Source organism: Poecilia mexicana, unplaced genomic scaffold, assembly GCF_051168715.1.
Source record: "Poecilia mexicana isolate PSO_F unplaced genomic scaffold, ASM5116871v1 scaffold_1, whole genome shotgun sequence".
Taxonomy (NCBI): domain Eukaryota; kingdom Metazoa; phylum Chordata; class Actinopteri; order Cyprinodontiformes; family Poeciliidae; genus Poecilia; species Poecilia mexicana.
In genome coordinates, this window is record NW_028263370.1 from 2,435,511 (window position 1) to 2,463,489 (window position 27,979).

Below are 27,979 nucleotides of genomic sequence, written 5' to 3' on the forward strand. Positions count from 1 at the left end.
CTGCATAAAATAATTAAATTAAAATCTTGCAAAAAAAAAAAAAACATAAAAAAATTGGGGTTTAATTATTTTATTCACACTATTATCCATTTGCATGTGTACTTAAAACAAGAGACACTTCCTGCAAATACATTTGCATGCTCTTTGTAACTATTTTAGTAAGGAATACTTTAGACATTAAACATCAACTTATGGGAGCCCTTTGTTAGTGACAGTTGATATAAAGCATGATAATCTCACTTCACAAGTTAAAACTGTGTTTGGAGAAAAAAAAACAATTAAGGAGAAGGATTTCAGAATAACTAGCAATGTAGCTAACTTTTCATTTTCTATTTCTTCATTATACATCCAAAGTCTACTAGCTGATCCTCCATGAGCTCCAAATCCATACAAACAGGGCGATGTATGTCAGTCTGGCACTCCTCTGGGGTCGGCCAGTACTCGACCCAAGTAGTCTCCCCAATGATGTACCGGAATCTGAACACAGAAAATCGAATGATGCGTTTAGTTTCCACAAAGCAGGATTTTGGACGGTTATGCTTTATTCACGGACCAAGTGGATCAGAGTATCAAAAATACATGTTACATGACTTCAAATTTTTATGAAATGTTTTAAACAAAACGTATCCCAAACTCTAAAAGTATTTTGGCTGTTTATTATCAAAGCAAGTTGAGTTCAATTAAAAATCATCTCACGATTCAAGGAGCTACACATTTCATTAAAATAACATTTTAAATCTTATCAACATGAAAACTGCTATGAGCCTCAATACAATTAATTAGTGAAAGTCTCCTGTCAATTTTCACCTAAAATATGACGACTTTTGGCTCTGCCATACACGACTTAGTCCTAATAGTGTCTAAACACTATTTATTTTGGGTAGTTGACAAGTAGTCTTTTAGAAAATTATGCATTTTCTAAAAATGTTTACTTGTAAAGTAACAAATTATACAGATTTAACAGAGAAACTAAATAATAAATATTGAAATGAAACCCATTTATCATTTAGTTAACTTGCTGAAAAATCTGAAATAATGTATAATCTTAGGTTCAGCAAGAAATCCTATTTCCCTAGAAGTCAAATAAGCCTCCTCCTCGCCAGTTCTGAATCTCGAACCCATATAAACAACACTTATGACATACAACACACTTACGAGGTGCCGACGATGTGAATATCAGCTGATGTACCCATGATCAGGTAGGTCTTGCCCGGTCTCAGATCTAGCGCCTCTCTGCAGTGCTGGTAAGTAAGGAACGTGCGGTATTGGTCCAGTGGACTCTCATCAGTAGTTCCTGGGCAAGAAAAGGTGTGTTGGAAAAGAGTAGAGTACAACATGCATTCGGGACTCGTTTATTGCCCTTAAAAGTTCAGAGTTACTAACAGTAAAGGCAGATTTTCTTTGAATTCAAGCACAATCTCTTATGAACCTGAAGTAGATTAAAGTAGTAGTCCAAGAAATTTGTTTCTTTACACAGTATAGATATACAAACCATCAAAATAAACAGATAGCACCCACCGTTCTTAAAGGTTTGCAAAATGCGCACATTGTAGGAGTCGGTTGTGTAATTGTCAAAAAAATCCACCACAACCACTTTGTAAACTGAAATAAAGAAAATGTATAAGCTGTGATTCTCTCTCACTCAATAAAGCCTTTAGCAAAAAAAAATTCCCTATAATTCCACAATATAATAATAAACACTCTTACCAAAATCTATTTTGCTTGATTCTGTGGATTCACAAGCTTTTTCCAGACGGTTATCATTGCTGATTTTCTCTTTTCTCTGTTTGCTGCAGTTTTCTAAAAGATAAACAGGAAAGTAAGATACGTCTGTGAGGAGAGTGAGAGAGCAAATGTGTAATATATATTTGTAAAAATGGCTATACGTCAATAACGTGTGCACATGCTGGATTTGAACATGTTTGAACAGGCCTCCGATATTGAGTGAAGAAAATTAACAACAATATCTTCAATACAAAACAATGAACTGAACTACAAAAAAAAAAAACTACAAGAAAAAATGTTACTACACTCCTTTAAACCCCATTTGTATCATTTTCAACAAAGTTTTAAAAAGGATAAGAAAGAAAAATGGTGAAAAGTGTGTTTCCAAATGTGTTTTAGCATTCCAGGTGAGTTGTGTTGTGTTTCATGGTTCATGATCAGCTCAGATAATTACGTTACCTTCAGCACATAGACATGCCTCGCTCTGGCAAAGCCTCAGTAACTCGCCACTTTTCCTCTGAGGACGGTAGAACTTCACACACCGTTTCTCTGAAGCAACTAACAGAGAAACGCATAATAATCCATGAAGGTATTAATGTTTTAAGCATTTATACATTTACAACACAGATCTTGAATGAACTGCATGCTCTCTGTGCTTTTAACGCGGACATAAATATCTTGTGACAGTAATTTGTTCAGCCTGAGCTGCATGTGTTGTTGTTGTTCAGAAACCCACTGTCATAGTACTCGTAGACTGACACAGCAGCTGGCTGCAAGAACTCCACTGCCATGCTCTGTTCTATCCTGAAGGAGATTTCTTCAGGCCGGGTGTGAGAAACCTGTGAGAAGAGGTGGTCATTAATATCATGACAAGGGTGTGTTGAACCACATTTCACTTTTTAATGCTTGTGTACTTCAAATGATAAAGCTACAAATGCTCCAGATAGGCTAACACAACCGCCAATGATGCGGTACGTTCAAAAGAATCACGTGGTTATTTTAGATATTGCTAGGTTTGACAAATCTTAAAAACTGGAATTCAAATGTAAAACATTTTGAATTCAAAACAGCCAGAGACACATTCTTACCTTATTCAGATAAATGATCAGGGATCCCTTTTCTGACAGCTCTTTGTTTACCTCATATTCATCAATGATGCGATCACGCCCTGTAGACAACTACACAACCAGCGGATTTAGAAAAGCTTATGGTTAGTATTAGATCTGATTCAGGACCATTTATTTTAGCTCCCATGTTTGTGAGCGACTCTTACTGCATCCAGGTCATTTTTGTTAAATTTATAGCCTGTTGGTAAACCAATATCCAAGATTGACATGGATGCATTGCGCTCCGTGTTTTTGTACCTGCAAACACACAGAAACAAATGCACAAAAACATTTAAGAGCGTCACAGAATCTCATGAATGTCAGCAATGCCTCAAACAGTAACACAAGCTTTTAAAAATATTTACATCATCCCAGCTGAAAATAGGAAAATGCTTAGTTTTATATTTCATCAATAGGCCACAATATGACTTAGCCTACTTACCACCTCAGTGATACATGAGTCTATAATAGTAAGTGGCTAATTCTTTATCCTGCAGTGTTGTATGTTGTAGCTACAAGACTATTTTTTGTACTCTTTCGGCTAATTGATGCAAGCAGTCATTTTTCTCTGAAGTCTAGCTTGTATTTAGTGCTTTGCTCGTGTATTTATTGCCTCATTTGTGTTCAAATTTGATGTAAATTTGAGAACCTTTGTCTGACTGCACAAATGCTGTGTGGGTGCATCTCAATACAGACCCAGGGTCTTTATGGTGCTTCTTAGGCTATTCAGTACAGCATGAGCTGCTAATATTACAATTGCAGTCTTGCTGCATTGTGTGAACTTTAATAGCCAGATTGGAAGTTAAGGTCAGGATCAGGATGTTTTCTTCTATTGCGCCTTAGACAGCTTCTTGTTGTTATATGTTGTGTGTTGCACAACATATAACAACAAGAAAGAAAGAAAGAAGAAAGAAATTGAGAAATAGATAATCTGGAAAATAAATAAATGAAAAAATGGGCTTAATGAAAAAGGGAAATTGAAAAGTGGTTAAATGAAAAATAGATTAATGAAAAATGGGTAAATGGATAAAGGGATAAATGACAAATAGATAAATGAAAAGAGAAATTGGGAAATTGATGATATGAAAAATAAATAACTAAAAAATTGGTTTAACGAAAAAGCTAAATTATTTATTTAACAATTTTTTTATTTATTTCACTCATTTTCTTCATTTTTTGATTTAGTTTACTCATTTTTTATTTATTTCACCCATTTATTTATTTATTCATTTTTTGATTTATTTTACTCATTTTTTATTTATTTCACCCATTTATTTATTTATGTAATTTTGGCTGAAATGGCTCTCCATAAGCTTGCCCCTCCTAGTGGAGTAAAGCTCCGAAGTCCCAATCAGTCAGTGTGGAGAAGTGGTTTGGTAACCTTTCACCAAGTCCTTGTTTCCCTTTTTTTCTGGACTTTTACATATTGTGAAATGGTTCTTGCTCACAATTCAAATTCATTTGAGTCAGATAAAGTCTCCATTATACATAAAGAGGTAGTTTTGACCAATGTCCTTTTCAACAGAGCATTTAAAGAAACTGGTAGATGTTAATGTGTTGTTTGCTCATCTTTGTGTTTGAACTTTGTCATTTGCTGTCATTTTACAGTAAATGATGCAAAAGAGAGCACACAGTCAACAAGTTCAAGGCCTGAACATGTTGGCACCTAGCAATGCATAACAACAAAGCAAACTTTCCAAGATGGCTTGTAGCCATCTGGTAGCATTTCTCAATACCTTGCTACTGTAGTGACAGATTTTATAGATTATTGAGTAACATCACTGTCAGTGCTTCCAGTCAAATAACACTGATTTTGAAAGGTTCCCAGCATTCACATTCTAGCCAAATAAAAGAAGTTACAAAGGTCAGTTTGTTTTGGCTAAACTGGAGACATACTACGCAATTTGGTAAATTTTACTCCTGGTTTTTTTCCTCTGGGAACGTCTGTATCAGTCTGAAGTGTTTGAGGTCAGTCAGAAGGGGAAACTGGGGCAAGAATCTTTTAGCGGGAGATCAACTAAACTCTGGGAGTGTGAGACCTTGCCTGATCACACAAAGTTTCCATTTCTTGAAGGGAATCTGGACGAAGCTGGATAGAATAAACCGACCCAACTGCAAACCCACATTGTCGACAGACAATGAAACGAGGCTTGGACACTGCAAAAGCTGGAATCTAAACTTAGTCATTTTTCTTGAGCTTTAGTTGACTTGATAAATCCTGTCGTCTGTAATCCATCACAAGGTGCGGCTATCAAGTGTGTGACCCGTGACACTGGAACGGATGCCATCTTGTTCCAAAAACCCAAACAAAGACAGACACACCCTTACAATAATCCACTCCTGTTGAAACTTTGCTATTACAAATGTTCATGTGAAAGTCATCATCACTTGCAGGTTCAGGCTGTGTTGGTCAGTCTTGGTTCCTGCTCCGCTCTCCTGTTTTCTGTCCTCCTTCCACTTCTCCCTCTCTCCTGTCCCTCCATGTCTTTCTCTTCCTCCTCCTGACTTCATCCTGTTCCTACATATAACTCCACAGCCGACACTGTCCTTCTCTGCTACTCAACAGCAACAATGCTAAACTTTGCAGCATTTTGCAAATTTATAGTATTAGAACACAAATTGAATACAAAAAAAAAATTACTTAGGAACATTGCTGAGCATGTAGGAAGTGGTTTATAGATTTTATTTGAGTTTTTCCAGCTGGTTAAAAATATGTTAAAAAAAAAGAGGAGGACCACTACATGCATCGTCTGTATATTCAAATATAATGTACTTCACTTTGAACATACTTTCTCCTAATATGCTTTCCTTTGCAACACAAAACTATATGCCGTTTTAGTTAATCAAGCAGATAATTTTACACACATATGGTGTAACATGGTTGATAGACTACCTTTAATGTTCAATGTGTCCAAAAACAAGTCTGAGATGGGATGGCAGAGCCGTGTTTAAACCACTAGAACTTAAATTTCAATCCAACACATTTCACACTTAATTTAGAAATTACATAACAAATAATGTTTTTTTTGGTTTGTTTTAACTAGGAAATTACTCTAGATAAAACACTAGGTTTAGCAAAGTAGCATTTAATTACATGTATTTACTGCATAAATTTGACCAAAACAACAGTATAGTATTGAAAAAGGATTTTAGTTAATTGTAGGACTGTAGGATGAAATCAGATTTTCACAAACAATTTAAAAGCCAGCGCTTTTTGGAGTCTTGGAATAAAACATCTGAATTACTAAGAGACACTTTAAAACCAAACTATTGAAAATCATGCTGTCTGAATCTTGCACCAGTATAATCTTAATTTTATTATGCATCAACTGAGAAGAAAAACTGCATAAAATAATTAAATTAAAATCTTGCAAAAAAAACATAAAAAAAATTGGGGTTTAATTATTTTATTCACACTATTATCCATTTGCATGTGTACTTAAAACAAGAGACACTTCCTGCAAATACATTTGCATGCTCTTTGTAACTATTTTAGTAAGGAATACTTTAGACATTAAACATCAACTTATGGGAGCCCTTTGTTAGTGACAGTTGATATAAAGTATGATAATCTCACTTCACAAGTTAAAACTGTGTTTGGAGAAAAAAAAACAATTAAGGAGAAGGATTTCAGAATAACTAGCAATGTAGCTAACTTTTCATTTTCTATTTCTTCATTATACATCCAAAGTCTACTAGCTGATCCTCCATGAGCTCCAAATCCATACAAACAGGGCGATGTATGTCAGTCTGGCACTCCTCTGGGGTCGGCCAGTACTCGACCCAAGTAGTCTCCCCAATGATGTACCGGAATCTGAACACAGAAAATCGAATGATGCGTTTAGTTTCCACAAAGCAGGATTTTGGACGGTTATGCTTTATTCACGGACCAAGTGGATCAGAGTATCAAAAATACATGTTACATGACTTCAAATTTTTATGAAATGTTTTAAACAAAACGTATCCCAAACTCTAAAAGTATTTTGGCTGTTTATTATCAAAGCAAGTTGCGTTCAATTAAAAATCATCTCACGATTCAAGGAGCTACACATTTCATTAAAATAACATTTTAAATCTTATCAACATGAAAACTGCTATGAGCCTCAATACAATTAATTAGTGAAAGTCTCCTGTCGATTTTCACCTAAAATATGACGACTTTTGGCTCTGCCATACACGACTTAGTCCTAATAGTGTCTAAACACTATTTATTTTGGGTAGTTGACAAGTAGTCTTTTAGAAAATTATGCATTTTCTAAAAATGTTTACTTGTAAAGTAAAAAATTATACAGATTTAACAGAGAAACTAAATAATAAATATTGAAATGAAACCCATTTATCATTTAGTTAACTTGCTGAAAAATCTGAAATAATGTATAATCTTAGGTTCAGCAAGAAATCCTATTTCCCTAGAAGTCAAATAAGCCTCCTCCTCGCCAGTTCTGAATCTCGAACCCATATAAACAACACTTACGAGGTGCCGACGATGTGAATATCAGCTGATGTACCCATGATCAGGTAGGTTTTGCCCGGTCTCAGATCTAGCGCCTCTCTGCAGTGCTGGTAAGTAAGGAACGTGCGGTATTGGTCCAGTGGACTCTCATCAGTAGTTCCTGGGCAAGAAAAGGTGTGTTGGAAAAGAGTAGAGTACAACATGCATTCGGGACTCGTTTATTGCCCTTAAAAGTTCAGAGTTACTAACAGTAAAGGCAGATTTTCTTTGAATTCAAGCACAATCTCTTATGAACCTGAAGTAGATTAAAGTAGTAGTCCAAGAAATTTGTTTCTTTACACAGTATAGATATACAAACCATCAAAATAAACAGATAGCACCCACCGTTCTTAAAGGTTTGCAAAATGCGCACATTGTAGGAGTCGGTTGTGTAATTGTCAAAAAAATCCACCACAACCACTTTGTAAACTGAAATAAAGAAAATGTATAAGCTGTAATTCTCTCTCACTCAATAAAGCCTTTAGCAAAAAAAAAAAATTCCCTATAATTCCACACTATAATAATAAACACTCTTACCAAAATCTATTTTGCTTGATTCTGTGGATTCACAAGCTTTTTCCAGACGGTTATCATTGCTGATTTTCTCTTTTCTCTGTTTGCTGCAGTTTTCTAAAAGATAAACAGGAAAGTAAGATACGTCTGTGAGGAGAGTGAGAGAGCAAATGTGTAATATATATTTGTAAAAATGGCTATACGTCAATAACGTGTGCACATGCTGGATTTGAACATGTTTGAACAGGCCTCCAATACTGAGTGAAGAAAATTAACAACAATATCTTCAATACAAAACAATGAACTGAACTACAAAAAAAAAAAAACTACAAGAAAAAATGTTACTACACTCCTTTAAACCCCATTTGTATCATTTTCAACAAAGTTTTAAAAAGGATAAGAAAGAAAAATGGTGAAAAGTGTGTTTCCAAATGTGTTTTAGCATTCCAGGTGAGTTGTGTTGTGTTTCATGGTTCATGATCAGCTCAGATAATTACGTTACCTTCAGCACATAGACATGCCTCGCTCTGGCAAAGCCTCAGTAACTCGCCACTTTTCCTCTGAGGACGGTAGAACTTCACACACCGTTTCTCTGAAGCAACTAACAGAGAAACGCATAATAATCCATGAAGGTATTAATGTTTTAAGCATTTATACATTTACAACACAGATCTTGAATGAACTGCATGCTCTCTGTGCTTTTAACGCGGACATAAATATCTTGTGACGATAATTTGTTCAGCCTGAGTTGCAGGTATTGTTCAGAAACCCACTGTCATAGTACTCGTAGACTGACACAGCAGCTGGCTGCAAGAACTCCACTGACATGCTCTGTTCTATCCTGAAGGAGATTTCTTCAGGCCGGGTGTGAGAAACCTGTGAGAAGAGGTGGTCATTAATATCATGACAAGGGTGTGTTGAACCACATTTCACTTTTTAATGCTTGTGTACTTCAAATGATAAAGCTACAAATGCTCCAGATAGGCTAACACAACCGCCAATGATGCGGTACGTTCAAAAGAATCACGTGGTTATTTTAGCGATTGCTAGGTTTGACAAATCTTAAAAACTGGAATTCAAATGTAAAACATTTTGAATTCAAAACAGCCAGAGACACATTCTTACCTTATTCAGATAAATGATCAGGGATCCCTTTTCTGACAGCTCTTTGTTTACCTCATATTCATCAATGATGCGATCACGCCCTGTAGACAACTACACAACCAGCGGATTTAGAAAAGCTTATGGTTAGTATTAGATCTGATTCAGGACCATTTATTTTAGCTCCCATGTTTGTGAGTGACTCTTACTGCATCCAGGTCATTTTTGTTAAATTTATAGCCTGTTGGTAAACCAATATCCAAGATTGACATGGATGCATTGCGCTCCGTGTTTTTGTACCTGCAAACACACAGAAACAAATGCACAAAAACATTTAAGAGCGTCACAGAATCTCATGAATGTCAGCAATGCCTCAAACAGTAACACAAGCTTTTAAAAATATTTACATCATCCCAGCTGAAAATAGGAAAATGCTTAGTTTTATATTTCATCAATAGGCCACAATATGACTTAGCCTACTTACCACCTCAGTGATACATGAGTCTATAATAGTAAGTGGCTAATTCTTTATCCTGCAGTGTTGTATGTTGTAGCTACAAGACTACTTTGCTTTTTTTGTACTCTTTCGGCTAATTGATGCAAGCAGTCATTTTTCTCTGAAGTCTAGCTTGTATTTAGTGCTTTGCTCGTGTTTTTATTGCCTCATTTGTGTTCAAATTTGATGTAAATTTGAGAACCTTTGTCTTACTGCACAAATGCTGTGTGGGTGCATCTCAATACAGACCCAGGGTCTTTATGGTGCTTCTTAGGCTATTCAGTACAGCATGAGCTGCTAATATTACAATTGCAGTCTTGCTGCATTGTGTGAACTTTAATAGCCAGATTGGAAGTTAAGGTCAGGATCAGGATGTTTTCTTCTATTGCGCCTAGGTTCTTGTTGTTATATGTTGTGTGTTGCACAAAATGTTTCAGTTTAGTCATAAAAGTGCCAAGTGAACTGACATTTAAATATGTTCCTATATAAAATGTTTTTAATTAAAATTTTATAAGCACATTTAACTGAGCTTGCATAACAATAAAGCAATGGCGGTACTCACAAAACTTCTATCTTGAGCTTGTACACTCTTTTATTTTCTTCAGAGCTCACTGCAAAGAACCAAATTTGATTACAGTTACATTGACCAAAAAAAGGCAAGCAGGGCAGATACAACCAAACCCCAAATAATAAACCATTAAACACAGATAATAGAGGGAGGAATGACAGTACCTTCAATAAGCTCCACTGTCAGGTCAAACATCTCACAGTCACTCTCCCTTTTTGTTGGTATTGCATAATAAAGTGAAACCATCTGAAGCACAGAAAAAAAAGAACTGTTGCAGCCTCAGAAAGTTTTTGATTACACAGCACAATGAATTTCAACCTGGATTTCTCTGGAGTAAACCAGCTCAGCATCTAATACTGACACAGCATCTTCAAGAGAAAAGGAATAATAGCAATTGAGTAGGACTGGGTCACATCATATTATTCACGATAATACCGATTAAATAAAATAAAATAAAAAATAACTAATAAATAGTTGTTTTTTTTCCCGTGAATTTTATCGCGATGTGTTGATTTTACGCCGTAAATACATCATACTGTCACCCATGCAGCAACATTCAAGTTGTAAAGCTGAAGGCAAACATGGCCGAACTACAAAGGAGAAGCCGGTGAGCAGATTTTATAGTCTGGGCTGGACTGAATTTCACAAAAGTAGCTGCTATCTGCGATAAGATAAGGACATAGAGAAGCTTAAGAAGTGCTTTATCCTGCATTTACTTATTGTTAATCAGACGTATTAAAAGGAAGATTTAATTTTAATAAGCTGCAGTAAAATTGAGTATGACACATCTTAAAGCTTTTAAAATTACTACAAGTAATTACTGGATGTATATCTTATCTATTATATAGCTTATAATTCCCTGCATGCTCCAAAAAGGTCAAACTTTGTTAAAACTTTGCGAGGGAAAAGTTATGAAAATAAAAGCATTTACAGTCTCATTAGCATATAAATACAGAAAAAAAAATTCACAAACAATGAGTTATACTTACATTAAACATTGCTTCTCCTGTCCCTGTTGCAGTCACTGTGACATCCTTATTAATGCCTTCAAACTGTTGGGGAAAATGGGAAATTGCTTACAGAAGAAAAAAAATTATTTATATATATATATATATACAAAACATAAAGGTCTCATTTGAAGTAACACTGGTCTCATTGAGTGGTTGTCGGATCCATTGCCTTTCTACCAACTCAGTCTGCTCACTGTATATTCCTAAACCTCAGGGATTGTTCTGCACAGTTTAGACACTGTTGACAATGGCATGATTGTTGGTGCCAGACCATTTGAACCTGAAACAACAATGTGAGTCCTTGAATGGCTTTTCTTTTCTTCTGACGCAATGGTTTCAACTTCAACAGCTAATCAGGTCTAGATGTCAAAATCCACTGAGTTTCTTACATTTGTTTGAGCTTATGCATCCAATAAACAGGTCAACGAGTGAATTTTAAAGGTTCCTCAAAAGAATCGATACAAAAGCCTGCAAAGGTTATATTTCACTATGGTATGCTGGGTTTGTTTTTCAGTCTGATGTTATGTTTTTTAGGTTACATTATAGATTTTGTACTAAATAGACCTTAGTTTGTCACTTTTAATTGTAAATATTCCATGGAAAGCAGTAGTTTTCACTCTTGTTAGCAGTTCTGATCCATCTTCTCACCTTAGATGTTCTAGTGCTGTAGTGATTTTGATTGTTCAAGTTGATCTTGTTCATCAGTGACCTGCCTTTTACTGATACGTCCACATTGAGATCAAAAGGAGGCTCGTTCACATTGGAGGCATACTCTGCTACAGCCTGATACACCATTATAGTAGCCTGGAGAAAAATATAGAATTCAGCATCAAAATATCAGATTAAACAGAAGAGAAGTATGAAACAATTTATTTTTTCATTACAAACAAAGTGCTTGACCTATCGAGAGTTTTGAATTACCTGAGTTGCTCCGTAGTCTCCACTGTACCTCCGCTGTTGGCTGAGCCATCGTACAATAGGTTTAGCTTCTTCAAATGCCTTTAAGAAAAGGAGGCAAACCCCCCCCTGTGTTTTATTTTAATGTTTCACTGAATGTGTTACGTGATCTTAATGCCTTTTGGGATTATGGCAATTCATTTAATCTACTAATTACATAGAATAATCTCCAATTTTTAGGATTCTAAGCACAGCAATGAGAACATGGATGCAGAGAAGCCAAATACTCTGTATTCCAAGCGAGCAGAAAACCCTGTTTTTGCTTTTTCATCATTATTTCATCTGGCAAAATTTGTAGGACAGTAGAAAGTTTGAGAAAGGTATTTCACTGTAATAACACCTGTAGAAGTAGACATGACTTATGAATACAATTTAAATCTGATCTGAAAAGTTAGACATTCACATTTTTATTCCAAAGTCTATTAGTCTCCATGCAGGAGTAAAGTACCATAAACATCTACTTTTAAGTAAAATGTTTGAAAAGTGAGTGTACTTAAGCGTTTTTGGTATCTCAGATATATTGATTTTCTCATGGCAGCTGTCTTGTTATTACAGTTTTGTCAACTGTAACTGCATAACACATTGAAAACCAATTATTCTCCACTTTGTCAAGAAATGCCATCAATGCTATAGCAAAACTTTGTGCCATGAGATGTGTCTTTACCCCTTTGCTTAAAAGTCGACTTGAAATCATACTCCTACAGTGCTACTATTTTACCCAGGTCCGGATTGGCTAATCCTTTTGAAATAGTTCCAATTATGTGGCATAAAAGCACAAAACTTGTACATTTTAATAAAATGCTGTGTTCTTGCACTGCCCAGCTATATCGAAATGTCCAGAATCAAGTGTCATTATGTAGTGACATTGTAAAACAGAAATCCCGGTGCAATTTCATGATTAAAACTGACATAAGACCACAAAAATAAAATCTCATATATATATATAAATATTTAGTTTTTAGGATTTTTAGTCTGTCATTTGTCACAACACCCACCTGGTCCTTAACAAGTGCAAGAAGAGCATAAGCTGTGGCCTCCAGTGTAGCATCTTTCCCCTTTTGAACAGGCCAGTGGGTTCGATCTGTGGAAAACTTCCTGAGATTATTACTACAGTTTGTGTGTGATTAGCCTCTTAGTTATTTCTGTATTCTTATTGAAATGTTATGCTAGGAGACCTGGGGCAGCATGCCTGAAGAGAACGCCTCTGTCCAGTTTTTTAAAGTTCACCAGGGCGTATGATGTCAGCGCAACAGCGTAAGGGTTGGTGAGACTCTGCAGTCGTCGTTCCAAGTAGGCTTGTGCTTTTCTCATGCTGCTTGAAAGGCTCTTTTGTGCAAAAACATTACTCAAAATAAGTCATGACAAGGTCAGGAAAAATGCTGTATAATGAGTTCATTATTTAGCAAAAGAGGAGATAAACCATTTTAATTTATGGTGAAGTAAATGATGTCTGAACAAACCGTATGAAAGGTCTGGAAAAGCTGTGTGGAGGTTGCTACTCACAGGAACGTAATCAGAACACATTCTACTCGACTCCTTCATGGCAATCAGGCAGAAAGCAGTCATGGAGGCATCTGAATCTACACCGCCCACATCCCCCTTTTCAAGTACATTGGGTACAAAGTTGGTGGCATCTTTTCTGTTTTTACACCATATTTATAAGGCGGTGTTACCTGATGTATTGTACTCACAATTATGCTCTTATCTGAAACCTCTCCAACTTCCACAAACATGCCATCTGGTCTCTGAGTCTGAAGAATCAGAAACTTGATAGCACCACATACCACACTGGTATCAATGTGCACATAGGCTGTTGCCATGGCAAACACCTTGGCAACATATGCAGTCAACCTTTCCAAGAGAGAGGTGAGAAGAGGACAATAATAAAATATTTTCTTGTAGAAATTTCTATGAAATGTGGAATTTATAAATGAGTATCTTACCAGGTGGTGCTTGGTTTGAATGAATACATAGCAAAAGATCCATCATCTTTACGAAATTTGAACTGTGTTTCGTAACCTGCAAAAAGTCAACAAAAATTTTTGATTACCTTTTGAAGTATCAAAAAATATAGTTTTAGAAAATTTACTGTGTTAATGAAGGGTTTTTTTTACATTTAGTATGTTGCAGGTAACATTATATAAATGGTATTTGCACCTAAAAAGGGTCTATGAAGCTTACCTGTTTTAATGTGTTGTATAGCTTCATTGCGCTTTTCAAAGCCCACATGTTCCCATTGGTTGGTTTTGTCCAAATATAAAGCTGCAATTACAGGCAGGGTCACACCTTTCATGTTCTGCTCTCCACATCCTGAGGGCGCTCTAATTAGACTACCCATGGACTCCCCACTAATGACATTATCCAACAGTGTATTCATCTGCCCGATGCCTGTGTTTTCAAAAAAAAAAAAAAAAAGTTAGTGATCAGGATTGTCGTTGGAAAACAACATGGGAATCTCTAGAAAAAATATACCACCATTGCCTCTATTTTTCGTGACTGCCAACATTTGATTTGGACTGCAAAGTTAATTTGGCTACATCTAACAAAAAGTGATGAAGATGATGGAGCAGATTTAACAACGTCCTAAATAGCTAGCTCTAACAAGCTTTGTCATACTTACCAAATTGCTTTACACTGCAGACACATTCACCCAAACTCTTACAAATATTTAAACACTGAAACACAGATGAAGTTGAGTGCTGGAATCAAACCTGCAACCTCCCAATTGTAAGACAACTACTCTGCACTAGATGACAGTGAACCTAAGTCACCTACTTGTGGGATCAATGCCATTTTATGAAAACACATAAAATACATTGTCAATAACAATCCAGTAGGCATGCAAATACTAAAATAGTACAAGAACTTTAAACTCTTGTCCTGTTGATGGAAATAGCTTGACTTCTTTGCATTGAGTTCTCATTGTGTAACTTTTCCTGATGTGAATGTCAAAGTGGAAGGGGGTTTGTGCAGTTGTTTCATAAGAAGAAGGTCTTGGGTTCAAATCCTGCCCAATAAGGGTGTTTGCTGTGTGGGATTTGTCCATAGCACCAGAGGGAGGTGCTGAAACATTAACAACTTTAACTACTATAATTTTTTTCGGTGAAGCATATTTACTGCAGCAACATAATGTGGATGCAACGGGATCCAATGTCAGCAGCTTTGTGCACTACTTCCTCTCACCTGTCAGAGAGATCAGAGTGCTCTCCGGTGTATTTGGAACCAGATGGGCCATGGGAATGTCACTGTTAATAATTTCCTCTTGCCTTCCGCCTGTGATGGGAAACAGCAAGACATCAGGAACCATATGCACAAATATTCCTAAGACTAAAAATAGCTCCAATGACAGCATTTTAGAAAGGAGAGACTTTCTTCATGAAACGTATAGAGATATGCCAACAGCAGGCACTGCTCCTTTTTCCTGTTTGGTTTCTGTGCCCTTTACTTCACCAGCCGGTCAATGTGATAATGGCAGGGAAGCAATTTAGGGTATGAGCAGCGAATACCCGAGCATGACTGACAGTGCTAAGACCCTCACCCTGATTGGTTGTTTCTGATTGAGTGAGTATTTCTGCAGTAAGCACTGGGCACCAGTGACGGTTTTAACAAATATTTAATAGCCATATTTTTCTTAATAAATGTTACATGCTGAAGCTTTAATATGAAGTTTTTTGAACTGATTACGGTTCCAGTTATTTTGATTTGTGTTTCAACTAATCAGTCACTTGAAGTCAGCGTCACACCTAGCATCGGGTCACCCACACTTTTTTACTCTTAAGCTAAAACTCCCTTGCAGGATTTGTTTGTGCTAAAGTAGGAGTTCTGTGAGAGGACTCTGAGAATCTTTGTGCACAAGGGTCCACTTTCCCAAATCTAAAAATTAGACTGGTTCCCTAAACTTACCTTTTCTAGCAGGATCTAGAATTCGTTTTGTTTGCTCTTGCATCAGCACACCTTGAGGCTAGAAAAAGAAACAAATCACGAGTAAAAAATCCTGTGTTGACTGGATTCCATCTCCATATTTGGGTACTTGCATTACACATGACTAAAACAAAGTTTTCTGCTGCACCTAATGTTGCTTATCATAGAGCATCTCAAAATTTCAGTTTTTTGATTTGGCATGAATTTCCCCATTGTGTTATAAGATAAAAAAATCAAACAAAAAATAAAATATTTATACTCTTTGAGGGATAAAGCTGAGTTAGGTAAACTGGATAAGGGGGAGTGATCTTACTACATGTTTTGTTAAATGTTCTCCAGTATTTTCTTTCCCAATTCCTGGTTTAAACAGTGAAAACTGCCAAAAAACATATTCCCCTTAAAGTTTTAACGAAAGAAGGATACTGTACTTATCAAAGTACTGTTGCACTTATCAAATATGGAAATGCGGAGGTCTATCTGGAAGATGCTAACAATAGGATGCTAACATCCTATCTGGAAGATGTTTCAGCACAGTAAAAGTGTAGAGCAGGCATTCGTCTCTCTTACCACAACAAGCAACATCTTTCTGACTCCATCTGAGTGGAAAGAGCCTTTAACAGCTGCTTTGACCTCAATAGGAAAAGATCCATGCTTCATGGGAATAATGATAAATGGTACAGCTCTTGTAGTTTGGCGTCCGACCTGGACCTCACTTCGAAACCACTTTTTTTTGTAAGCTGCACTGCAGATGCTGGCCTCCTCTTTTAGCTCAATGCGTACCTGGAGAGCAGAATGAGGTTGGGAGTTTAACAAGGAAAAACTCAATCTCAGTCTGTCATTTTAAGAGCAAAGGGCAGACAAAGATAAAGACAAAAAGAGGAGTATGTATGATTCAATATTCAAAGTGTGTGACACATACAGTCTGGATTAGACTGTATTCCAGACACCTCAAACTCACAGTTATGGGATTGTCATCGTAGTTGTGGAGAATTGCCCTAATTTCCAGTTGCTCTCCTTGAACAGCTGAGTAGGGCAGTCTTAGGTCAATAAAGAACGGCTTCCAGGTAATGATCTTCAGTGGTTTGGCCACACAGAGACCTTTAATGAAGCAGAAAAAACCCCACAAAATGAGATAGAAATCAAAAGCCTTGAAGGATATAAAAAAGTGCTTTTCTACTGAAGTCTTTAAAGAGATTTACTTCTTGTAAACTGTGGTCTGGGCTTTTTATTCGTGTCAGACAAGCATAAACTACAGAACTATTTTGCATACGTGCAAGAGACATGACATTTTTATATTCTCATCAGCACAGACAAGTAGAAATGATCATTTCAGAAATCATAATGCTAAAGCTTAAAGAATATGTATTTTTAAGTAGTGCAATATGACTACAAACATTTAAATATTAGTGAGACGTCTGACACACTGAAGTCACTGTAAAGTGAAACAGCAGCAGATGAAACCCGACTACAGACCGCTGACGCTCACCATGAGTTTTTGACATGCTGACGGCAGTCAGCTGCCACGTTGTGATTGTGTCCGGCAAAGCTTCAGTCTTCTGAGCTGTCACGGTGTTACTGATGGAACAACCAGAGATCATGTTGGTGTGAAAACATTTAGCGTTTAGTAGCCACATATTTTCTTCTGCTGCTCTTATTACCAGTTGGGGTCGTTTGCAGGGCATCTTAGTGAAATATCCTTCCAAAACCAACTTTCTGGGAAATTGGAGCGCGACACGATTTCATCATTGGATACCTTGTAATCATCTGTCTCACCTCGGGAAAAGATTAGAAACGACCAATGTTTTCTTGTTTGTTTGTTTAAGAAAAGACTTTGAATAGAAATGAGAGCAAATCGTGTGCTCGTCTCTTACTGCGAGCTAGGTGTAGGATTTCCACCTTCCTCTCGTCTCTCTGTTTTTTCATCTCGTTGCAGCAATGCAGGAAGGCCTGCTTGCATTCTGGACCATCCACGATGTACTCGGTGCGCCTCTCACAGGTGTATGAGACGGGGATTTCCTTCATCCCATCCAAACAGCAGTCCTTTTGTAAATGGGTTCTGAAACCACTTACTGACAAAGACATGAAATGAGGACGCACATGTCAAAGCTTTTTATACATTACAGCTCTGTCTTTATCACAAAAATATATCAATAATCTGCTAAGTCTTCAGTTTTGCACAACTTCCGTCTGATTCAGTTCATCAATAATTGCCATTAAAATCTTTTTTGAAACTAACACATGTAACTCGATCTCAAGCTGAGGAAGGCTAATCACAGAGATGGACATGTCAAGAGAAACATGTGTGGGGGAAAGAAATGACATTACAGAGATTGCTTTATAAGTACTATAAAACACATGGCACAATTCAATTAACAGTAACATTATTGGCTTGTTATCCACAAATTAATACTAGTATTAGAAAAATACTGTGAAAAAATTAATTCTTACATAAGCTGGTTCTGACTTCCAAGATAGTGGTTTCTCTTTTCCTCCTGGTGGCAGTGGGGCATTTTAGATCTAGAAACAGGAATTTTCAGAAACACAATCTTAATATCAAATTCCACAATGTATAAATAACACATCCATGAAAGTTTCATGTAAAAATAAGAAGTAGATGATTCAAATTGCAGAAATGATTATTATTTTCTGAACCTAACATACTGAGTGTAGATCCAATCGTTTCATGTCTGATGATTAAATTCAGGTTAGACCAATCATAATCTAGCTTATGCCGTTTATCATCTTCCTTGAAAGAGGACACAGCAACAAGCACTGTGATCTTCTTACTGTCCATCACTTTACAATTTTCTGGCCTTTTACAAATCATTTTCTTTCTTTAACTAATTTCTTCTTTGTTCAACCCAATCGGTTTTGCTGTTGTTTCTTTTTATTTACTTTGATTGTCTTTTTGGTGTTTCACTGCTAATACAAAATCCATGCCCAAACATGATATGACAAAATATTAAGTATTTTTTAAGTTGGGTTAGATTAACGTTTGTTGGTGTTTTATTATCCTGCTACTCTGAGTAAATAAACGCTGCTTAGCTGCTGCTTGCATAATACAACCAGCAGAGGGCAGCAGCTGTGATCCTTTGGTGGTTAACACTAAAACAAATGTAGGGGAACGTGTGACCTGTTCTGGACGGTGATCCATCATGGCTGCTCTGAAACAGGAGTCCTGCATCGTAGAACACATTCCTGCCATCCTTCCCTCCACCTGCTGTGCAGCCTGTGTCATATTGCTCCACCACGTCCCATATCTAGTCAAAGGGGTGGATTGAAAATAAAATGTCACCTGACAAGGCAGAACATCAGAGCTTCACACTTGTGTTTGAAACATCATATTTATCTTACAGAGAGCTAGTTTGTCAATTTTTCTTTTCATATTGAATAGGCATCAGAATGTTTTGACTTTTGCTTTGGATTATTGTATTTTTTTTTTGTTCTGTCTCTGTTAAATTCTTATAAACACCATAAAAATTTGCCTTTTTCTGTGTGAGGCGGTTCTTGTTGTTCAGTATGTAGACGGCGTCGTCGACAGCCACCATGCCCACTGTGGCCCCTGGGTCTCCTGTTACTAAAACATTGATAGTCTTCCGAGGTTCATAGCTTGCAGCAGGCGTTTTCATTTCCAGTGTCAGCTAACGGGCAGGCAAACACAACATTTACATTTTCTTTATAGTTTCTCCAACATCATGCTTTCAGCGTCTCTCACCTTTCCCATGCAGGTGTCGGTCACGTCCACCCAAACAGAATCTGACACCAGTTCATTTGAACTTGTGTGGTAGAAGGCTACAATGCGGAACGATGGCAGCATTTCCTTTGTAATGTCAACTGTCACCGACATCTGGTTTAGATTAACGTTCTTTTCTCTGAAATGTTTCACCAGCTGACCTCTGCTTAATATCTAGGGAAACAAACTTGTTCATTAATCCCTCAGTGTTCAGACGAAACAACAAAGAATTGTGTGCAAACTGCAGACCGACTCTCACCAGGTAGGTGATGTGTTTTTCCTGACTTTCTGGTTTGGTGAAGTAGAGGTCGAGTTTCATCGAATCCCCTAGCTCCACTTCTGCTGTGTGAACACCTGAAATGTTGTTTCTCACATTAACGCACATATTTAATATGCTACATTTTCCATGGCTGGTATTACTTAAATTGTTCTTTTTGAGGACAACGCTTACTTAGGTGAAGTAAGCTGTTGCTTGGGGATTTATAGGGAAGAGCAACCATTGTGGCCGTTGCTTGTCTATTTGGTGCATTTGGGGGATAATTAGTCCTTGCCTGTGGAAAATCAATTGAATTAAGGTAAAGAGCACACAGATTAGCTGAGGTAGGTACAGACTCGTTAAAAGTTTCACAAATCCTATAAATAAGATTAATATTTTGGAAAAGTTTATTTCAGCAACTCGGATAACTTATCAAAATGCACGATGTGGATACAGACAGACAGACAGATGAGTTCCCTTCTGCTCATTATAGTGAGTTTTGCTTATTTAAAGAAATCAATACAGAAATGTAAGCTGAAGGAAAATTATGGTTACCTGCCTATTTTCAAACCATGCCATTAATCAGAATCATGGCTCTACAACTATTTTTTCCCCTTTAAATAGGACTTTTTAAAAATCTTAAAGACTGAATATTTTCAAGACGTCTAAAGTAATGTAGTTCCAATTTTTCACCTTTACCAGAACAAACATGTTAATATGCAAATGTTACAGTTGAAGAAGTGGTAAGTTGTAATGTAGCAAAAACAACAACAACAACAATAATAATAATAATAATAATAATAATAATAATAATAATAATAATAATAATCAAGATTCCACACATGAAAAGATTCAAACAAACAAGGTTGATAGAAAGCATTACATGAGACATTTCTGGACACATACTGTGATTCGCAGGCTCTGTATCTCTCCCCCGGGGTTAACAGGAATTCTTGCCAACCCATTGCTTTTAGTGGTGGCCAAAACTCCACCGGGATTGACGGAGACAGGGATGCCCTCTGCTGGAGAACCGTCTGGATTCAAAACTTCTACCTGCCATTGGCAACAGGAGAACTTTAACTTTATGTAATTAATATAATATATGTCTAATAACTCTCACTTCTATTAACAATAGTACAACAATGACATAACTTAATAATTACAATGTTTTCTTATTTTTACATATAGTACATGGATAGTTGTACGTTACCGTTACATCAAATGACAACCCTGGTTTGAAATGTTTGGGTGTTCTTTTGAAGTGGATCCTGTAAGGGGATTGGACAATCTTGATCCCTTTTAATTCTGCCTCCACCATTTCGCTACCTGTCAGGAATGCATAAGCAAGGTTTACTTAGGCAGGTCTAGCACCTTTTTACACTTCAGCTGCACTAAATGCTATTTTCGGGAGATTTCTCTATATTTAAAATTTTACAAATAAAGCCCAATTCATCTACCTACCCAGTCCATTCAGTTATTAAGAAAGTTGTATTTTTGAGAAGCACATTTAGTTTTGAAGAATTAATTAATTTAAGCAATGTTGTCAATCTCACACCTGAATATCTGAGGAAGACAAAGAGACGTTTTGTCGTAAATTAATGGGCATTTGTTAGTTCCCAGAATCAATATGTCACTTAATGACAAACAAAATGGATTTAGCACTGTCCTGAACAAAAATCCCACAGGCGCAGAGTTTTTCCTCTACAACTATTTCAAGCAAATGTCATTTGAGAATTGATTTTGGATGGACATTCAACCTGAAAACATTACAATTACCTTATTTTCCACACTATAAGGCGCACATAAAAACCTTCAATTTCCTCAAAAGCCGACAGTGCGCCTTATAATTCGGTGTGCCTTATATATGGACCAATATTGAGCCACAACAGGTCTAGCAAGTACGGTAAGCAGCCGCCGACTTCATTTTCACCCGTAGAAGAAGAAGCGTGCGGTGCATGCTGGGATAGTTGTCAGAACGCTGGTTTGTTAATAAAGTTTGACCTATCTACCTACCCACCGTCTAGAATCAGGTCGTCTGCAGGTCATTTAGCACCACGTTCTCCACAAACATGCTGTGCGCGAACGGAGAAGGGTGACCATTGTCTGGCCACGTCCTGGCCCAGTTCCGGAAGGCTCTCCTTGCCGACCGAAGTCGGACTGTTTTGTTGATATTCTGTTTACTGCAGCTCCATCTAGTGGATGCATAACGTAATTCCAGCCTCTACTGTAGCGACTATTCTATGCGCCTTATAATCCAGTGCGGCTTACAGTGCGGAAAATACGGTACATTTTCTTCCATGACCACCTCTGATAGTACTCCTTCTACTTCCATGCCTAAAACCTGAAAACACGTTTTAATTTTTATTTCTGCTTTCCAACACTATTTTTTTTTTTTTATCTTTAGATGAAATTAGAAACATCTGGGCTGTTGTCTCTGTGATGTTTCAACACATGAGACTATTTTGCTCTATTTTGTAGAATGTGCACAAAAACATCAATAGAATAATGCTGCACAAAAACGCTTACAGCTGCTTAAAAATGTCTTATATTAGAGTAGTACATCAGAGCAATGAAAACAATTTTAATTCAACCTGACAGAAATGTGGGTTTAATGAAAAGCATGTTTAATACCTTCTTTAACGTTATCTTAATCACTAATCCTCTCTGCCTCTTTATTCATGTGCAATGGCAGCCTGAGAACTGAAACCTTTATTTTTTTTTTTGTCTCTTGCACCAATTTAACATTACGTGAATAAAGCGCACAAGGACATTTTGGATGTTTTCCTTCAGGTCAGTGTTGTGTCTACATCTAGCTCATGGTCTCAAAGTTAAATGCAGTGTCTCTTACCGCTCTCAGTCAGCACACTGACAGACACGTATATGGACTTTCCGACCAGATCCAGGATGTTTTTGTAGATTTCTGTGATGTGTTTCTTCAGTAGAGTTACCATTCCATTCCCATTTTGGATCTGTAAAAATATCATGCAAGGATTAGGTTAAAAACCGAAACACTTGAATTTGCATGAAACCAGCAATGTGACCTGGATTGAAAGCCCTATTACACAGACACATTTATATAATTTGTGGTTGGGTTTAAAACATATGTTTCTGTCACTACAGTAGTCCCGGATTGTTGGTCAAAGTTAATTTTGAAAGATGATTCAATCTTAATAATTTTTTTTATGTGGCATTGGAGGGTTTTACCTCTCTTGGACAAAGAAGCTCCACACAAAAGCTGATAGCATCATTCACGTTTTCTTTTCTACTGTTAATTTCCTGATACTCCAAACAAACTAATGGGAAGTTAATTAGACACTACATCTTTATTTGTCTTGTTTGACACAAGCCCAGCATCCAAAGTTTCCACACTGATCTTCCTGCAGAACCAGTGGCAGCCACCCACTGCCACTTTGCAACAAATCCTGCACTGGTGCCCACCGAATCCACCGAACCACCACCTAACCAAACCGTCTTTGGGAGTCCGTCATGCTGGACTCTTTGAGTAGTGTCCTTGCTTGCGCACCCCATTTGAAGTAAAGCAACGATATCAGACACGTTTCCTTGAAGGTAAAGATGGTGGACAAAAAAAAAAAAACATAACTTTAAGCTCTGCTCCCTTTTAAAGTCACCATTCAGCTTTCCCAATTCAAACAGAATGACAGAGTAATTTCAGCTGCACCCTTCATGAAAACGTTTCAACGAGCCAATCACAGGAGCATTGCAATAGAAGCTTATGATAAAAATATTTATTCATTAACTTTACGATGGCCTCCATTTTATTTTCATATTCTTTACAACTTATTTAAAGTCTTTTAAATAAGGCTAAAAATGATTTTAGCCTTTGTGCGGCCAATGGCTGCCATTGGCCACAAACGGATGTTAATGTTGATCACAATCTTCATTAAAGTGGGGAGAAAAATGGACGAACCAGCTTAACTTTTAAACGATTTTGGCTAAACATAAATACACCTTTGAATGGGGTAAGTCTTTGAGGGGACTGGGGAAAAAATGTAATGAAAAAAAAAAAATAGAGCTCAAACTTTCAGACGAGAAATGCAGATCAGCTGCATGAAGGTACTTACCGGGACCCTTTGAAGGGAACTTGGAAAGCTCTTTTTTTCATCGCCGTTTATGAACCCAAACACCACATAAGCGGTTCCATCCACCTCTCTACCAAACGTATACCTAAAACCAGACAAGAACAGTGAACATGTCTCTAAGAAAAACAGGACAATCAAAGGTCTGCATCAACCTACGTAGCTTTGATGGTGATATCGAGGGCATTGCTCTCAACATAGAAGAAGGGAGTCGTGGGCGGAAGCAACAACTTAACTTCAAAGCTGGGAAGCACTGCGAAACAGGACAGCATTTTTGGTGTATTAAAGCACTTAAAATAGACGGTCTTTATTAATATGAAGAACTTAAAAGGGATTTACCATATTCTTTAACTTCAAACTCTGTAGTGAAACTCTCTGCTGCATTGCTGTGAAAGTTGGCCACCATCTTCCAATTTCCAAAGCTGCACACAAGTACAACAAAAAGTAGGAGGTAGCTCTCCGACGGGGATAAACAATACAAACGTTTCAAAGATCTAACGATGTTGAAAGATCCTTCACCTGACAATATTACCCAGACGGTACTCATCCGTGTAGATTCCTGATGCCAGATTCCTGAGTGAGATTATTTTAGACTCTATAACAATTCCAGCCGGGGTCTAAAAATAAACACAAAAAGCAAATTTCTTCAAGAAAAAAAAAGTAATTTATTTTATTTTATGGTCTGAAGGTCTGGTCTATGTCTGCAGGGCTGACTCTCACTGGTTTAGATTTAATTTCTCCATAGTTCGGCTGGCCGGCTGACTGACTGGCGCTTCTAGGCATTTTACAGTAGGAGCAGCAAGTTAACGATGAGAAGCCCAGTGTGTTGTCTTGAACGGCAGCTCATCTACAGTGCTGCTTTGAGTTGGTGACAAAAACAGACACTTACGGCACTGCAGTTAATGCCAGATGCAACTGAAATGTAATTGGAATATTTTCACAACTATGTGAAAACCACAAAGGAACATTTATCCAGCAATTCATGAAACTTTTTGTTCATGTTGTTCACTTTCTAGACCAAAGAAAAGTGGCTGTTGAAAATGAATCCACGTTAGAAAGCTTGACATTATGAACTCTTTACAGATTTTGTTTAAAATTCGGTGGCTTATGAAGCTGGACGCAGGTACTCAGGCCTACGGACCGGGGGGCTGAGTTTCCCCTTCTGCTGCATCTCAACAATTGAAATGCAAAACTAATCAGAGAAAACCCACCCACATTTTATGCATTATTTTCTGACGCGGTTGCCTTTCCTAATGCCACCATGAGCAACTGCAGCAATGTGGGTCGTAACCTCTTGTTGACTGATATGCAAACTAGAACAAATTGGTGGAAAAAAAATTCACCAGCTTTGGAAAATGTTACGAGACACTTGGCTAAATGAGCTGATGTAAAAATATTAACACAAAATAAACATACCCAAATTAAAGGGTGGATATACACATAAATACAATAAAAATCGGAATAATAGAAATAATATATTTTATCTATAAAGCATTTTTCAAGATGCTGTCCAGTAATAGAGTTTTCAAAAAGACAGCAACAACAATCGATCAGGGAAGCATTAGACATTAAAAGCAATTCAGGTGAAATATCTTGCACCATACCACAATTTCAAAATTGATTGAAGTATCCGATTGGGACTGCATGTCGGGCCACATTGCAAAAATCCTGTAGCGAACTGTCACAGGCACAGAAACAGACAGATTATGCACTTTGCATTGCTTTCCAAGTAGCATGCTGCACGTGAAAACCTCAGAAACAAATAGTTCTTTTTACATTATTTCTTCTCATATTTTCTTTACTTATATGATGCTTCATTTATGTTTGATGTGTGTTTTTTTTAATTATCTCCATTTGTTTGACCACTCTTGTGTATGAACGTTGCCTGTAGATTCAATGGTCTTGGACGTCAAGATTAAAATTCTTCAAACAACATTTGTGACGGCAGATTGTTCTGGCTTTGGACTCACCTGAGCTGCTGGGTGTGTAGATGGGTTTGTCAGTCTGAATGAAAATGAAGCCAGATTGGAAGGAAACTAATGCAACCTTCTCGAGCAATTGATCAGGGAATTGTGCTTGAAGAGTAACATAGTGCTTTCCATTACGGTCGTTGGCAAATGTTTCAGGAGGAATCTGCGAGAAACAAGCAGTTGATTAAAATATGTGGCTAATGAGCTAATATTAGAGCCAGGTGAAGCAGAGAGACATCGAAGAGCTGCAGCAGACGAGTCTTTGAGCGCGACTTCTTTAGATTTTAACGACAATTTGCATCCATTGGCGTTGCATTACTGCTGTCCTTGAGGACTGGAGCTCGAGACCACAGATGTAGACAAAACCGTAAACAGAGGATGCATTTCTGAGCTGCTGGATTTGAATTACCGGTAATAATAATAATAATTAAAAAAAAGTCCAATATTTTACCTGTAAGTAAATAAATTCAAACACAGAAACATCCATCACCATGTGAACATATACATGGCCTCCATTTTTATACATTACGACCACAAACATCAAGTATTTTATTTAGATTTTCACGTTGCCGTCAACAGAAAGTTGACCAACTAACTTCAGTTTCTTCATTTAGAAAGGAAAACATTCAGAGGCAGTTGATAAGTGCTGCCTCCATCATCATAAAAGGTTTGGGTAATTCCAGGAAACATGCATTTTACCACAATTTTTGCAAAGGCCTGGAAGTTTGCTTGATCCGTTAGAGTCACAGATGTGGATGTGAATGTTGTGGCTTTGGTCGGATGGTTCATCACACGTATTTGAACGTTCACATTTTGGTTCCGATTCACATTGTCCTGAATCTCAATGAAAATTCGTTCTTCTGTTCCGATTCTCAGCAGGTTGGGGGCAGACATCACATATCTGAAAGAAGCAAACGTAGTTTAGACGTCCATCACAGCAGTGTGAAAAGATGCTCCTTATCATCTGTGACTTGGGTTTTTACAATCCTGTGAGAATTGTGCTTAAGACTAAACAGACATGTATAAGTAATGTACTTAGTATTAAAGAAATTTCTTTGGAAAACACTATTTTGAAAACATTCTTTACAACCTTAACAGTGCAGCAATCTAACAGCTACGTGCACTGATAGCGTAGGGGGAACTTAACCATCAAAAAAAAAAAAAAAAAAAAATCTCCCCATGTTGTTGTGTAGTCGGCATTTCTGATCGTGACCTTGATCCAGTATTGATTAGAGCAACAAAATGTTTCATCACTAGTCTGTATTCTCTATGTTAAGTCTGTTGAAATGCATCTCTAAGTAATTCATAGATTATTAACCAAAGTGCTGTGGATTTCTGTCAGAAGATACAACTCAAACAAACCTTCTGACCCAATTTGACATCCTGTTACAGGGAGAAAATCAGGGACTAAAACATGTTAAGAGTGTAAATTGATGTTATATGGTCTGTGTGAGGCAACGGCTAAAACTTAAAAAAATAATGTCTACAAAATTAAAACAACAGCAAATGTTATCCATTCTGCGCAACATAAAAACACCTTCAGTCTTTACCGTTTAAGAAAGTGTTCAATAAATGCAAAACAGTTTCAGAACCAACTGAGACATTCACATACTGAAATAAATTTTTATAATAAAAGTACCAACACAAGCAACTGGCAGAAACGCCACTATTAAAAAATGAGTTAAAGTAGCTTATATCCTATTTATTAAACTCTAAATATGCTTTGAATGCGACAACAAACGTTAGCCTGATCTGTTGAAGCAGCAGACGATTTACCACGATTAAAAACGAGACATAAGCGTCATCTAAATTCACTGTTGAAAAGTGGTTAAATATCAATATGTGAATATGAATGGATGGCCTGCTTACGTCGGAGATCCAGCAGCTGGAGAGAAAAGAGAGAAAAATGCAAGGCAGGCGATCAGCCAGAGCTGGAGCCAACGCATCCTCCTGCCTGATCCCATCCTGCTCTGAGTGGCTTCACTCGCTCTGTGGCTCCGTTAAAAACAGCTGCCATTTGTTCCTCCCATTTCT

The 27,979-nt window shown here is 37.1% G+C and overlaps 2 protein-coding genes across 2 annotated transcripts; both read right to left on the reverse strand.

Annotated features, from left to right (window-relative positions):
* Nucleotides 1-54: 54 nt before the first annotated feature.
* Nucleotides 55-3,107, reverse strand: LOC148161037 (complement C3-like). The gene is made up of 8 exons (XM_088004505.1): nt 2,999-3,107; nt 2,814-2,903; nt 2,462-2,564; nt 2,185-2,283; nt 1,708-1,800; nt 1,519-1,602; nt 1,156-1,294; nt 55-477 (listed from the first exon to the last, which is right to left on the reverse strand). Exons 1-8 carry the CDS (start codon nt 3,059-3,061, stop codon nt 330-332), a joined length of 819 nt encoding a protein of 272 aa, XP_087860631.1. The 5' UTR covers nt 3,062-3,107; the 3' UTR covers nt 55-329.
* Nucleotides 3,108-6,222: 3,115 nt separating this feature from the next.
* Nucleotides 6,223-27,948, reverse strand: LOC106922060 (complement C3-like). The gene is made up of 43 exons (XM_088004405.1): nt 27,815-27,948; nt 26,645-26,846; nt 25,946-26,108; nt 25,580-25,653; nt 24,495-24,592; nt 24,315-24,397; nt 24,135-24,228; nt 23,961-24,063; nt 22,727-22,847; nt 21,089-21,204; nt 20,785-20,931; nt 20,074-20,173; nt 19,882-19,976; nt 19,605-19,796; nt 19,375-19,530; nt 19,023-19,149; nt 18,338-18,406; nt 17,761-17,958; nt 17,548-17,662; nt 17,376-17,464; nt 16,848-16,987; nt 16,457-16,669; nt 15,872-15,929; nt 15,152-15,241; nt 14,150-14,356; nt 13,912-13,987; nt 13,660-13,819; nt 13,472-13,567; nt 13,144-13,294; nt 12,964-13,049; nt 11,933-12,010; nt 11,660-11,815; nt 10,991-11,053; nt 10,166-10,247; nt 9,996-10,044; nt 9,147-9,237; nt 8,962-9,051; nt 8,610-8,712; nt 8,339-8,437; nt 7,861-7,953; nt 7,669-7,752; nt 7,306-7,444; nt 6,223-6,645 (listed from the first exon to the last, which is right to left on the reverse strand). The coding sequence occupies exons 1-43, from the start codon at nt 27,907-27,909 to the stop codon at nt 6,498-6,500; spliced, it is 4,989 nt and encodes a 1,662-aa protein (XP_087860531.1). The 5' UTR covers nt 27,910-27,948; the 3' UTR covers nt 6,223-6,497.
* Nucleotides 27,949-27,979: the final 31 nt, after the last annotated feature.